General features: G+C 43.0%; 1 protein-coding gene across 4 annotated transcripts in view; it reads right to left on the bottom strand.

Annotated features, from left to right (window-relative positions):
- Positions 1-14,062, bottom strand: part of LOC117348494 (transient receptor potential cation channel subfamily M member 7-like) — a 148,638-nt gene that overhangs the window by 24,039 nt on the left and 110,537 nt on the right. For all 4 annotated transcript variants that reach the window (XM_033920707.1, XM_033920708.1, XM_033920709.1 and 1 more), the window contains 4 exons: positions 12,712-12,808; positions 8,847-8,917; positions 6,145-6,185; positions 591-616 (listed from right to left, as the gene is read on the bottom strand). In XM_033920707.1, coding sequence (XP_033776598.1) covers positions 591-616; positions 6,145-6,185; positions 8,847-8,917; positions 12,712-12,808 — 235 coding nt within the window. The remainder of the gene's footprint in view (positions 1-590; positions 617-6,144; positions 6,186-8,846; positions 8,918-12,711; positions 12,809-14,062) is intronic.

Genomic DNA, 14,062 nt, shown 5'->3' with positions numbered 1-14,062 from the left:
CGTTCTGCAGCATAAAATATGCTAAGATGACATAAAAAAAGATAAATTTGTCAAAATGGTGAAAATGGTGGTCTTGCTGAGGCCAAACTCTTTGACGAGGTCACACTGTTTTACCCCACATTCACTCCTTCTAATTATTTCCCGTTTCATTTCAACAGAAATCACCTTCCTGCTTTTTTTAGAAGCCATGATATATAAAAAATATTGAGTTTATCTTAAAAGGACGACTGTATACAGTGAGAGAGGGCAGTTAAGCGCAGTGACTAACGACTGCCTGCAGTGCCTGCGCGGAAGGATGCAATACATCGGCAGCTCGGGCGACTTCGTTGTGTGAAACGAAGTTCGTTGTGTGAAGTTCGTTGTGTGAAACGAAGTTCGTTGTGTGAATCAAGACATGAAGTTCGTTGTGTGCAGCGTTCGTTGTGCGAGGCGTTCGTTATGCGAGGCACCACTGTACTTATTATAAAATACAGGGGGGGGGGGGTATTGAGTATGTTCCAGCCTAGCCATCTGAATTTTCATTTCCACAACCTATCTAAAATAGGCATGTACATCTATCAATAATTTTAGTGGGAACAATTCAGGCTTACCACTCAACGCGTTATCTCCAGAAGACCTGTTGGGGGGAGGGGGGGAAACACAGATAACAAACTTGCATTAAAAAACAGTCACTGAAGTTTTGTTTGCAGTGGTTATTGCCATTTCTTTTATTGTATCTCGAAATAATGAAAGCTGCTTTAAAAGATAAAACAATGCAGCATCTGTGCTTTTATATTGTTTTATACAAGCATGGATCAAAGTGAACCATTATTATTATTTGGGAACAATGGTCTGACTCAGTATGGCCTGTTTCATCCACAGCGTTTAAATCAGTCGTATCAACATGGTGTCAGAGTCAGATGTATCGGTTTGAGCTCTGAAGTATCGTCTTCCCTGTGTTGTTATTGATGGGGAAGAAGAGGGGAAAGGACATTTCCCAACCCCAGTCGGTGGCATAGCAAGGGATGGTGGTGCCGGGCATTGTTGTGCCATGCGCACCCCACTCTATACTGCCCCCACTCTTCCCTGCTGCTTGGGCACCCCCAACTCTTCCCCATCACTTGAACGCCCCCAACTCTTCCCCACTGCTTGGATGCCCCTTCCCCCACTATTCCCTGCTGCTTGGGCACCCCTCAACTCTTATCCGCCGCTTGAACGCCCCCAACTCTTCCCTACTGCTTGGATGCCCCTTCTCCTACTCTTTCCCTGCTCCTTGGGCACCCCCAACCCTTCCCCATCGCTTGAATGCCCCCAACTCTTCCCCGCTGCTTGGATGCCCCTTCCCCCACTCTTCCCTGCTGCTTGGGCACCCCCAACTATTCCCCATCGCTTGAACGCCCCCAACTCTTCCCCGCTGCTTGGGCACACCCAGCTTTTCCCTGCTGCTTGAGCACCCCTCAACTCTTCTCCACCGCTTGAACGCCCCCAACTCTTCCCTACTGCTTGGGCGCCCTCCCTCCCTACTCTTCTCTGCTACTTGAGTGCCTTCCCCCTCCCACGTACCTCTTGAAATGTTCGCCAGCACGAGCAGTACCTTCCATCCACTGTTCACACCAGCGTCGGCTCCCTTCTTATGTCACATCCTGGTCCCGCAACCAGGAAATGACATCATAAGGGAGCCAACACTGGCGCAAGCAGCAAGTAGAAAGTGCTGCTCAAGCCGCCAATCATTTAAAGAGGTTTACGGAGGGGCGGAGAGGAGGTGCGCCTGGGGTGGTCCATCCCCCTCCCCTGTATCACACTACTGTTATTTCCTTGGCATTTTGAGCAGTTTACATCACCCTCTGGGTCTCTTGAGAAAGAATTTTGAAACATGGTCTGACACAGTTGAAAGCTAAGTGGGAACTTCTTTCTCTCTTTTGCCATTGAAAATTAGTTGAGCACTTGAACAGTATGTCCTTTTCAAGCTCTTTTTCAAAATAAGTCATACACAGTGATGGAGGGGGTGGGTGGGTTCGGCTATAGGAGCTAATGCTCTTGGTCAAATTTCACAATTCTGAGTGTATGTGAACACTTTACTTATTTTATAAGCCAGATATATATTTTGCTTATTTGCATACTGAGAAGTCTTATCCAGTTATCCAGTAATTCTTTGACTTCTTTGCCCTTTAAGCTACGATTACACACACCCTCTACTATATTCAGTGTGACTAAGAATGACTGTAAACCATCTCAATCGTGGACATCGGACAGTTTGTAGAATGCGATTCAAAAAGGTTCTGTTCTGAAAGAAAATGCAGATGGCAAAGTCATATGTTGAAAAAAGTTCAGAGTGGTTGACACTGCAGACGGTGAGAGGATTTTTGGCTGGGTGGCCTTTTTGAGTTGGCTACTGCTTAAGTCAAGGTCAAAGGATTGATTAAACAGTATGGGACAAAAATACCATGGATTATATGAAATCATGTGCTGTCACCAGACTAGGCGGGCCAATTTGTGATTGATCAATTTGTGAGAAAAGTTCCTGGTACAAATATTTCACCAGCGAATAGTGCTGCTGTGAAGAGTGCTGAACTGAATTTAATTGTTGAGGCTGGACTATCATTCTCTGTTGTTGAGACCTATTTTCCTCATTTGTAGCCTTATCTGCTGACACTGCATCTGGAGCCAGGAAAATGCTCCGCAGGTCATGGGTCAAAGGCATGATGGATTACAAGGGTCATGAGTCACAAAACATGACCTACTGTCAGCCCTGCTCTGCACATCTTTGCAGGATCCATTTGGTTTGGATAACCTAATAAGAGGTAGGCAAAGAAGTACGAGGGATAGTCAAAAAGTTTATGTGCTTTTGTTTTTAAACTCTATTAAATATCTCAAAAGCAAATTACATCACTAACTGCCAAGATGAGTCAGCTTGCCTGACTGACTAGTCACATGACATTCTATGACATGCCCTCTTATCACTCCTCCCACCCCCAACCATTTCCTGCAAAATACGAAAGTACGGAAACTTTCTCGGGACTCAGGGAGCTCCCGTACGAGGAGCGGTTGGGGAATTTGCAGCTCTACTCACTCGAGGAGCGTCGAGAGAGGGGAGACATGATCGAGACATTCAAATATCTCACGGGCCGCATCAAGGTGGAAGAAGACATCTTCTTCTTCAAGGGTCCCGCGGCAACAAGGGGGCATTCGTGGAAAATCAGGGGCGGGAAACTGCACAGTGACACTAGGAAGTTCTTCTTCACTGAAAGGGTGGTTGATCGCTGGAATAGTCTTCCACTTCGGGTTATTGAGGCCACCAGTGTGGCGGATTTTAAGACCAGATGGGATAGACATGTGGGATCTATCCGCAAAGATAGATAGCGAGGATCACTGGAGTGGGCAGACTTGATGGGCCGTGGCCCTTATCTGCCGTCTATTTCTATGTTTCTAACTTTTTCAAGAACCCTCGAATAAACTACTGTGCTAATTGTTAAGCTTCGCCCTAATGTAGATGCCATCAGAAAATACTTTTAAATAACATTTCATAACTTTCTCACCATGCTCTAGTCCAGGGATGTCAAAGTCCCTTCTCGAGGGCCGCAATCGAGTTGGGTTTTCAGGATTTCCCCAATGAATATGCATGAGATCTATTAGCATACCATGAAAGCAGTGCATGCAAATAGATCTCATGCATATTCATTGGGGAAGTCCTGAAAACCCGACTGGATTGCGAGCCCTCGTGGAGGGACTTTGACACCCCTGCTCCAATCTAAATAAAAATGAAGAGTTAACAGGACCACAAAAATCCAGCTTTCTCAAATATAAGAGCAGACAAATTCTTTTTCATTCATTGGTCCAAATACACATTAGCAAAGCTTCTCAAATATATAATCAATTAAAAAGCTCTATTTAGCTTTATACTTTTCCCTTCTCTCAGCTGTAGTCTGGATGCTGACAGAAGAGTAAACAATAAAGCTAAATAGAATATATTTTTTATTTTGGCTGCTTATATATTTGAGAAGGTTTGATGATGTGCTTAAATTAAAGGAGTATTGAATGAATGAACGAAAAAGAAGAATTAGCCTACTATTGTATTTCAGAAGACTGATTTTCTGAGGACCTTTTTCTTCTCGTTATTTCATTACTTACAGCGGGTAGTGCAGATATAGTACCATCTAAAACTGAATATGCCTAAGACCGAGCTCTGTATCTTTCTGTCTAAACTCACCTCCCCACTCCCCTTGTACCCTGTTTATACGAACAACACTCTCCTCTCCCCTATTTGGTCAGCTCGCAACCTTGGGGCCATCTTTGACTTTTGTCCCTCCTTCTCCGCTCAGATCCAACAAACCGATAAATCCTGTCGCTTCTTCCTCTACAATATTATCAAAATCCAAACTCTCCTTTGAGAGCACCCTACTAAAACCCTTATCCACACTCATCACCTCTCGCTTAGACTACTGCAATATGCTTCTCTCAGGTCTTCCACTCAACCATCTCTTTCCCCTTCAATTCGTTCAAAATTCTGCTGCACGACTTATATTCCACCAGAGCCGCCTTTCTCGCATTACCCCTCTCTTCAAGTCACTTCATTGGCTCTCCATCCATTTTCGTATACAGTTCAAACTCCTCTTATTGTCTTACAACTGCATTCACTCTCCAGTCCCCCAATATTTCTCCTCACTTATCACCCCCTATGCTCCCCCCACCCGTGAACTCCGTTCATCCAGTAAGTCTCTCTTATCTGTACCCTTCTTCTCTTCTGCCAACTCCAGACTCTGTCCATTCTATTTTGCTGTGCCTTATGCCTGAGAAAGACTGCTTGAGTCAATTCATCAAGCTCCATCTCCATCAGTATCGAAATCCAAACTAAAGCCAGTTTTTCAAGTCTGCTTTTCAATTCCTAGATCCCACTCACTGTTAAGATAACTATGTCCATCCTATCATTCTCTCTGCAAGAAACTCCTCAACCCTATTTATCTGTCTCTCCAAATTAAATTGTAAGCTCTTCAGGGCAGGGACCATCTATTACATATTAAATGTACAGTGCTATAGAAATGATAAATGGTAGAAGTAGTAGTAGATGCATGAATGCAATGTTTGTGCAGTATTTCTCTACCCTGAGCATTAAATGCAGGGCAGATGCTGGGCACAACCCCCCCCCCCCCCATATCTCCTAGGAAAGGCCTTAAGTGCCTGGGCCAATCAGAGCTTTAGGCCCTCCCCAGCGCATCCCAGGATGCATGAGAAAGGGGCAGGCCCACCATTTTGTAAGAGGTGGGCCTGCCAGCCAGAACGGGTAGGCATCCTTTTGGCTAGACTTCATGAATAAGGTAGGGAGGGCAGGGGCTTTGTTGGGAGGGGGAGGGGGAGGGTTGGGCCATGGCAGGAGGGAGTGGGCATCTCTCCTGCTGCGGAGGGGTGATGGTGGGGGGTGGGTAGTAGTGTTGGGGGATTGTGCGGCTGGAGGGAGTGGGCATCTCTCCCGTGCAGGGCAGAAGGGATGGTTAGTAATGTCGGGGGATTGTGCAACACGGCGGGAGAGAGTGAGCATCCCTACCGCTTCCAGGGCTGGATGTGGAGAGTGGGCATCTCTCCTGCCGATCTTAAATTTGGTTTGGTGGGTTTGTTATTTTTTTAAATGCGGGTGTATTCTGCCACCACCAGTGACTCATCTCAATTACATTTAGCGAGCCTACGTGAACATCTGCTAACCTCTTTTGGGAATGACTTGTCTTTTTGAAATCATTACAATAGCGACCTCGGTAGCAGCCCATCAAATTTTATCGGGAAGTTTTGAGAATCTTCCTCATAGTTCACATGCGTTTGTACATTTTATAGCTATATAGCATAACTGACACCCGCTAAAAATTCAACACAGACTCTTTTCCTGCCTTCCCACATAATTATAAAGCTGGGACCATGCAGGGATGTTTCAAAAGTTATGCAGCTCACTCATCCTGCTGTTGTCCTGGCATGCATCCACTAAGCACCCTGTGGTCTCAACATTTCTTCCAGCTGCCATACAGCTTGATATTTCCACTTCCCTCATGTTCTGGCCTCCTGCTCACATGAGAATATTACATAGATGAGTATACTCCTTGACACATGCGTGGTGACCATCCCCTTTGCCTCAACAGACAGCTACAAGGGCTAAGTACAGTATATAATATCAATGTTACTCACATTTGGCTCCGTTTTGAACATGATCTATTTTGCAACAAGTCCTATAATTAAAGACAGTTGTCAGTACCAAAGGAAGAATTCTTTTTGTCTTCAGGATTACATTAGAAAAGTAAACTTCCCACGTTCATACCAATATGAAGTATGTCATAGGATCGTATTGGAATCTGGAACTTATTTAAATGATCCTTCCCCTCATGGAGAGATCTACAAGTGGTTAATCCGTCACAAGAGGGAGCTGGAATCAAGACACTGAGAGAAAGGGGAGACTGACTTCTCTCTCCAGCATAAACAGTAGGTCAAGGAAGGATCCACTTGTCCTGGGACTTAGGAGAAGTTGGCTGTGAAATCTGCAACCATGCCCAGAGGAGAGTATGCACCCTAGGTGAGAGGACAAGAGAACCGGTCCAATTTACTGCACAACTGAAGGCTTGTGGTCAGGGCTTTCAGGGGATTTAGTGAATCCCCAGCTCTACAGACCTGCTTTTTTTTTTTTTGTTTACTTTGTGTTTGAGCAGGCAGTCTGTTCAACCAGTCAAACTGCATCAAGCAAAAAGAAAAAAAAGCTGGGTTCTAGGGCTGGGGATTCACCCAACTCCCTGAAGGCCCTGACAGTACTGATTTGAATTTGATTGGTTGAGCAGCTTCTGCCTGCTGCCTGCTCAACCAATCAAATTCAGAGAAGGGCTCTCAGAGCCTTCAGGAGGGTTGGGTGAATGTAAAATGCTCTTACAGAAGATTTGGAAAGCAAGGGAGACCAACGTGATTTCCAAGCTCAGCTTTTTGTGACTTTACACTTTAATCTCTTGTGATTTTATTTATTTATTTTCAATACTTTACCAAACATAATACTTGTACTGAAAAGATTTAAACCATAAGAATAATAAAAACAAATTTATCCCCCCTCTACAAAGTAAAGGTCACTTATTAAGGAAAATGGAAAAATGGCTTTAATCAACTCAACATTTCAATAAATCCAAGCTCTAATCATAGTGAGAGATTTAAGAAAATAAATAATTAAAGAAGAATTAGCTAGGTCACTAAAGGAAGTGTCACATTACTAAATAAAGAGCTTTAAGATTTTTCTTTCTCCAGTCTGGACAAGGATAGGAAGGTTGTTAATTGATATAGCTCGAAGAACACATATTTGAGTGTTTGATAATATACAATACACTTGCATGGATGTCTTAAAAAAATCTCTTGTGATTTTAAAAAAAGGAGATTTTTGTGGTCCCTTACCAATTCTACCACAATGTATTTTTCTTTATTTGGAATGACACCTTTTCTGTGATCACAAGTTAAGTGACTGTGACCTCTGACCCCTTGTACTAAGAGCCAGAGGCTCCGTTTCCTCTGAAAGAACTCATGAGATTACATCGAAGTCTGCTAGTACCTCTGCAATGCCCACTAGTGGACCCTGTATCTTAACAGAAGATCCTAAAAAGTAGGTAAACAAAAGAAGATAAAAAAGCAATCCCCAAATTTCTTAGAAGTGGAAAGATAAGGGCTGAGTTTCCCCTTCCCAAAACAATATTCTAAACGATACATTTTATGGTATGGAAATCGTGTAACTTTGGAGGCACATTTTATATAAAGGAAAGGACACTGGATGTCTAAGGACAGTCAATCTCTCTGTCTGCCCATCCTTATGTTTGCAGAGACAGAAAGAAAAGTATGTAGTGGGGTAAAGTCTGAAATGATGGGAAGGAGCAGTGGACCAAAGAGTGGCAGGGAAGCCAGGCCCTGTCTCCTGAGGAGTGAAGGAGCTGATGGCAATGTGATCAGGAGAGCAATGGTATACTGGGAAGACCAAACCTCACCACCAAGTTTCTAAGTTTATTTAATCTTTGATATACCGCATATCAAAAACATACCTAAACGGTTTGCAATTATCAAATATTATTAAAAATAAAATAAAAAAGTAAAAATTAGAGGGGGCGACAAAACATGCAGACTTACTGGTACCAAAAGGATTAAGTGGGAAATGGTACGAGATTAAATACAATGAGAAAATAAAATCATAAAAGGGAGGGAAGAGAGAGAGGGGCTTAGTACACTAGGATAGGGTAGGGATCGCTTCAAAAGAAGCATTTCAATTTTGTAATGTCGACTACATAGAAGCTGTTAGGGTTCTTATTGAAAAGAAGAAAGTCAGAATGAGTAGGCGTCTTTAAAGAGAAATGTTTTTAGTTTAGATTTGAACTTTTCAAGGGATGATTCTAGCCTAAGATCTGACGGAAGGGTGTTCCATAGAGTGGGGGCAGTGACTGAGAAGATAGTTTTGTGGGTTGCGTCAAGAAATGATTCACGAATAGACGGAACTGAAAGTAGTAATGGAACGCAGATTCCGGGTAGGAGCATATGGAATAAGGTGGAAATAGCCAAGAGGCGACAGAAACATTGGAGTGCAAGAGAGATGAAGAGAGGAGCAGTGGGGAAATGGGAGTGCGGAGAAGAAGATGGAGGAAAGGGGGGATGCAGAATGTGGGAGAAAGCATAGTGTAGGGGAAGGATTAATGATGGGAGAGAACAGGGTGGAGTGGGGAAAAGTGTGTGCCCCACTCCCATATTGAAATTTATACCATCTCAGGAATATAACTAATTTGTTCTTTATTTCGTCACCTAGTTCCCTTACTGGTAAATTGTGAGTAAGTATTTACAATTGATGTCAGTTTGCAAGGAAAAAGTACTTGATGCATACAAACCGCTAGAAGCATTGCTTTTGAGTTCACTGGACATATATCTTCCTCTGATCCTGCTCTGTACCTGCTGGCTGCTGAAACATAAAGGAAACTGATGTGAAAATCTCCCTTCTCAAACTAGAACCATATCTGTCCCCTAAAATAATAGAGAACCCCAGTTTCATGTCGCATAGCAAGAAAGAATGCACATTTCTCAGGAAAACCGAATCTGTTGACAGTCTAAATTAAATCCATTTCATGCACAGAAAATGTATTAACAGTCCAACAAACAAAAAAAGATAAATCTTTTTCAAGATTGTAGATAAGAGCAATCAACTGTTTATTAAACTTTGGCAGAGGAACACTAAAACAGGTACTACATTTTACTTATTAAGAAAGAGTCACACCTGACTAGGGGAGATGGAAAAAGGGGAAATGGAAGCGCAGGAAGTGAACTGAAAAGAACTACAAAAATGGCAACTGATCTTTATGCAAAGAAAGAAAAGAAAAGGAAGGGGCTGAGAAACTAAGGGCTCCTTTTACCAAGGTGAGCTAGCGTTTATAACGCACACACAAAATTACTGCGTGGTACACTTCTAGAATAACGCCAGCTTAATGCTGGTGTTAAGGTCTAGTGCGCGTGGCAATATAGCGCGTGCTATTCCATGCATTAAGGCCCTAACGCACTAAGCTGCGCTAGGGTTTTTAGCGCAAGCTAACCCAGCGCTACACAAAAAATACTAACGCCAGCTCTATGGAGGTGTTAGCACGCCAAAACCGCTAGCGCAGCTTAGTAAAAGGAGCCCTAAAGGTTAATGAGGCAGATTTGCCTGCCTGTCACTCAGTGACGTAGTAAAGGGGGGAGCAGGGGGGCGGTCCGTCTTCTTGATGGGGGAACCAGCACCTGACCTTCTCTTCGCTCCCTCCGCTCCTTCACGCATGTGCCTCTTCCCTTTCCCGTACCTCCTTAACGTTCCCAGCATGAGCAGCAACCCCTGCTTTTCCTCTGACATCACTTCTTGGACCCGCGGCTAGGAAGTGACATCAGAGGAAGAGCCAATGCTGGCACGAGCAGCAGACTGGGGTTTGCTGCTTGCACTGGGAAAGTTAGAGGTGCAGAGGATGGGGCGCGCGCACACCAGGAGGGGGCGGGGAAGGGGCAGGCACCTCTCACCCTCACTGTATAGTCTGTTTTGCACGCTTTGCACCCAGTGCCATAGCGAGGGTAAGTGGTGCCCTTCCCCGCCCTCTTCTCCACCTTCTGTGCTCCTTCCCAAACCCCCTGCTGTGCGTGTGGCCCCCCCTTCCCTTCCCCCATACCATTTTAATTTTCCAAGCGAGAGCAACAGCACAAACTTGCTGCTCATGTCGTATTGGCTATTTCTGATGTCACTTTCTAGGGCCCGGAAGTGATGTCAGAGAGAAGCGACACCAAGGGGGGCAGCAAGTTCATAATGCTGCTCCGACAGGAAAAATTAAAGAAGTACAAGGGAAAGGAAGGGGCACATGCACCCGGCGGGAGGGCGAGAAGGAGATGAGGCTAGGTGCCTGTGCCCTTTACAGAGACTGCGCCTGGGGTGGACCGCCCCCTGCACCCCCTTAGTATGCCAGTGTTTGCATCTTATTATTCTATAACCCACAGTGACTCAAATTAACATGTTCTACAATAATATAAGCACTATGTGTAATGTAATTTCTAAACAAGGGCGCAAAACTCACACAATTGGTTATCAGAGATAGTAGTCAAACTTATCCTCTATTTTTCATGCAACCCTGGTATATACGATTACTTTATGGGATCCTCAGCGGCACCACTTAGAGCTCGATAACATCTCAGGACATAGTGGTCACAGCTTCTGGCGGTATAATAGTTAGGGGTTAAGCCTTGACAAAGCTGGGAAAGCGAAACATGTTGGCATGTAAATCCCTAGCCAGAGACCACATGATTTGAGCTAAGTATTTGCTTAAAATATTTAATTAAAAATTAATATAAGCAAAAGCAAATAAAAGTTAAGTAGTCTTTCAAGATTTCAAGATGAAAAAGGGACCCGATGACGAGCTGACACGTAAAGCTTAGAGCAATGAGATGTTATCGAGCTCTAAGTGGTACCGCTGAGGATCCCATAAAGTAATTGTATATACCAGGGTTGCATGAAAAATAGTGGATAAGTTTGACTACTACAATAATATAATGCACATTATTGCTATTTAATAATGATAATAATAACAGTTTATATACCGCAAGGCCGTAAAGTTCTATGCGGTTTACAATAGTTAAAAATACAATAAAAATTGAATAAAACTAAAAAGTTAAAAGCCAATAACTAAAAACCCTAAAAAGATCCGATTATTGCACAATAAAATTTTTACAAACCGGCTACCTAAGTACTTCAAAAACAAATATCAAGTTTATTGAAAAAATTTTTAAACCGCTTAATCAAATTTCTAAGCGGTGTACAATATAAAATTTACATAAAAACAGATTAAAAATCAGGGATACTAGATGAAACAAAAAACATCTTAATAAAACACATAAGACAAATGGACTTACTTCAAGCAATAGGAGAGAAAGGGAAAACTACAATCGTAAAAGAGAAAGCGAAACAAAAAAGCAAAATACAATAGGTTAGGGTAAAAAGCGATATAATTTGTTTGGGGGGGGGGGGGTTATTGTCCAAAGGCATCCTGGAACAAAAATGTTTTTTAATTTTGATTTGAATTGTTTTATTTCAGATTCACTGCGCATATAATTGGGCAGTGAATTCCAGAGAGTAGCGACAGTGACAGCAAAGTTATTGGAACGCAAGGTGTTGATTGATTTTGTGACATTGAACGAAGCAATTTTGAAGAATTATAAGTAATTAAAAGTCTGTTAATAAACTCCGGTTGATTATTTAGTCTTGTTGTAAAGGTTAAAAGTAAGATTTTATAACTAATTCTATGTTCAACTGGTAACCAATGTGCCCTGAATAGGAGAGGTGAGACCCGATCATATTTCTTAGCGCCGCAAATAATCTTGATAGCTGTGTTTTGCACAATCTGAAGCTGTTTTTTTTAGATGTCTCCTAAATTCCCCATAAGTATCAAAAAGCAGAAGCAATTGTTCTAGATCTTTGCCCCATAATGCTGCCTGATATGAAAAAAAGATAGATGATGTTTTTTAAGTTTACATTCTCTAACCGGCGGAGAAACAAAATTCAGGTGTGAACTTCTCTTATGTCTGTTGGTTGCAAAAGAGAAAAGTTCAGTTATGTATTTAGGAGCGAAACTAAATAAAACCTTAAAACAAACAACCAAACTTAACTTCATACGCACCTCCATTGGCAACCAATGCAGCACTCGATAGGAAGGTGTTACATGATCGTATTTATTCAACCTAAAAATTAACCTGGCCGCCGCATTTAGCACCATTCACAATCATTGCATGTTCTTCTGAGAAATTGCTAAGTAGGCAATATTGCAGTAATCAAGTTGACTTAAAAAAGGGGTGATGATAAAGGGCATGGAACTCTTCTCTTATGAGGAAAGACTAAAGCGGTTAGGTCTCTTCAACTTGGAAAAGAGAAGGCTGAGGGGAGATATGATTGAAGTCTACAAAATCCTGAGTGGAGTAGAACGAGTACAAGTGGATCGATTTTTCACTCCGTCAAAAATTACAAAGACTACGGGATACTCGATGAAGTTACAGGGAAATACCAAAATTGAACCAAAATTCTAAATGATGAAACATCATTTACATTACATTACATTACATTACATTAGGGATTTCTATTCCGCCTGTGCCTTGCGGTTCTAATATGAATCAAGGGGCAAATGATGTATACTAAGGCTGTAATGCACCTTAAGAACAAACCCCTAAATGTCAACAAAGAAGAGATAATAATCTTACACTGGACTGCGTTGTCAGACGCAACATTGTGTTGAAGCTCAGTAGGCGCATTGGAAGAGATCGCATACTGTCTGATGTCAGCAGGCTGAGGTTCAAACTGTGATGAAAAAAAAAATGGGATTACTATTTGCTGCTTCGAATTTTCAGATATTTGTAGCAACATTTATCTATTTATTCTGTAAGATTTATTTATCGCCATTTTGAAGAAATTCACCTGAGACAACATTCAGAAATAATAATTTGGACAAAGATACAATTGCAGCAGTCAACACCATACGAATTAAAACCTCTTAATGGACAGCATAGGGTGTAAGCAGAGGTGAACAGAAGGAGAACACAAGTGGGGAGCGGGATTGAACACATCAACCTAGGAACCAACACATCTTGTTGATATAAACTCAAGTCAAAATAAGCCCCTCTTCTACTAAACCGCGCTAGCGGTTATAATGCAGGGAGCTGCACTGAATGGCCCACTTAGCTCCCGACGCTCAGAGTTCTTATGAGCGTTGGGAGCAGCGCGGGTCATTCAGTAGAAAAGGCCCTAAATACATGTATAAATACATGGATAGAGAGTCCTTTGTCTTTGTTGACCCAACACGGTCCTTGGGCTCCTTTTACGAAGGGGGGGGGTCCGAGGGGTGTGTGGAGGGGGGTCCAGGTGGGTGGGTGCTTGGGCGAGCTGAAGAGAGTTTGGGGGGTTGACGGCAGGAGGGTTTGGGCACCCTCCTGCCAGCAATGGTGCAGGTGTTGGGGGGGTTGTGTCCAGCTGAAAGGATTGGGAACCCTCTTGCTGGTAATCGAGCGGGTGTAAGGGGGGGTTGTGTCTGGCAGGAGGTATTGGACATCCTCCTGCAGGGGAGGTTTGGGGGGATCGCGGCAGGAGAGATTGGGAATCTCTCCTGCCGCGATTGTTGCGGGGGGGAGGGAACAGTTTGAGGATTCTGTAACTGGTGTTGTTTGTGACAGAGAATTTCGCTTTTAGGGCTTGTTTTTGGCTTGAGCGATTTGTGGGTTGGGAATGTGTTGTAAGGATATATGTAGTGGTGGTCTGGGCAATTAAACTGCTGAACCTAGAGGTCGGCCATTCAAAAAAAAAACCCACCTCATTTTGGACGTTTGTTTTTTTTGAGAATGGACATTTCCCTGCTGCCTACTCTCTGCGCCTAGGGACTTAGACATTTCTTTTGATTATGCCCTTCCACATGTTCATGATGTTTTGTTTTTAAGATGTCGACACATTTTAAGTGTTCCATGTCTAGTTTTTGGAAAAGTCCTAGTTTTGGGCAGCACTCTGTTAGAGAGAAATGGGGCGGTCACCTCCTTAATCCTCTAGTGGGGTTTTTTTGTGCCA

Source organism: Geotrypetes seraphini, chromosome 14, assembly GCF_902459505.1.
Source record: "Geotrypetes seraphini chromosome 14, aGeoSer1.1, whole genome shotgun sequence".
Lineage (NCBI taxonomy): Eukaryota > Metazoa > Chordata > Amphibia > Gymnophiona > Dermophiidae > Geotrypetes > Geotrypetes seraphini.
Note: the sequence above shows the minus strand (reverse complement) of the source record. Positions and strands in the feature narration are given on the sequence as shown.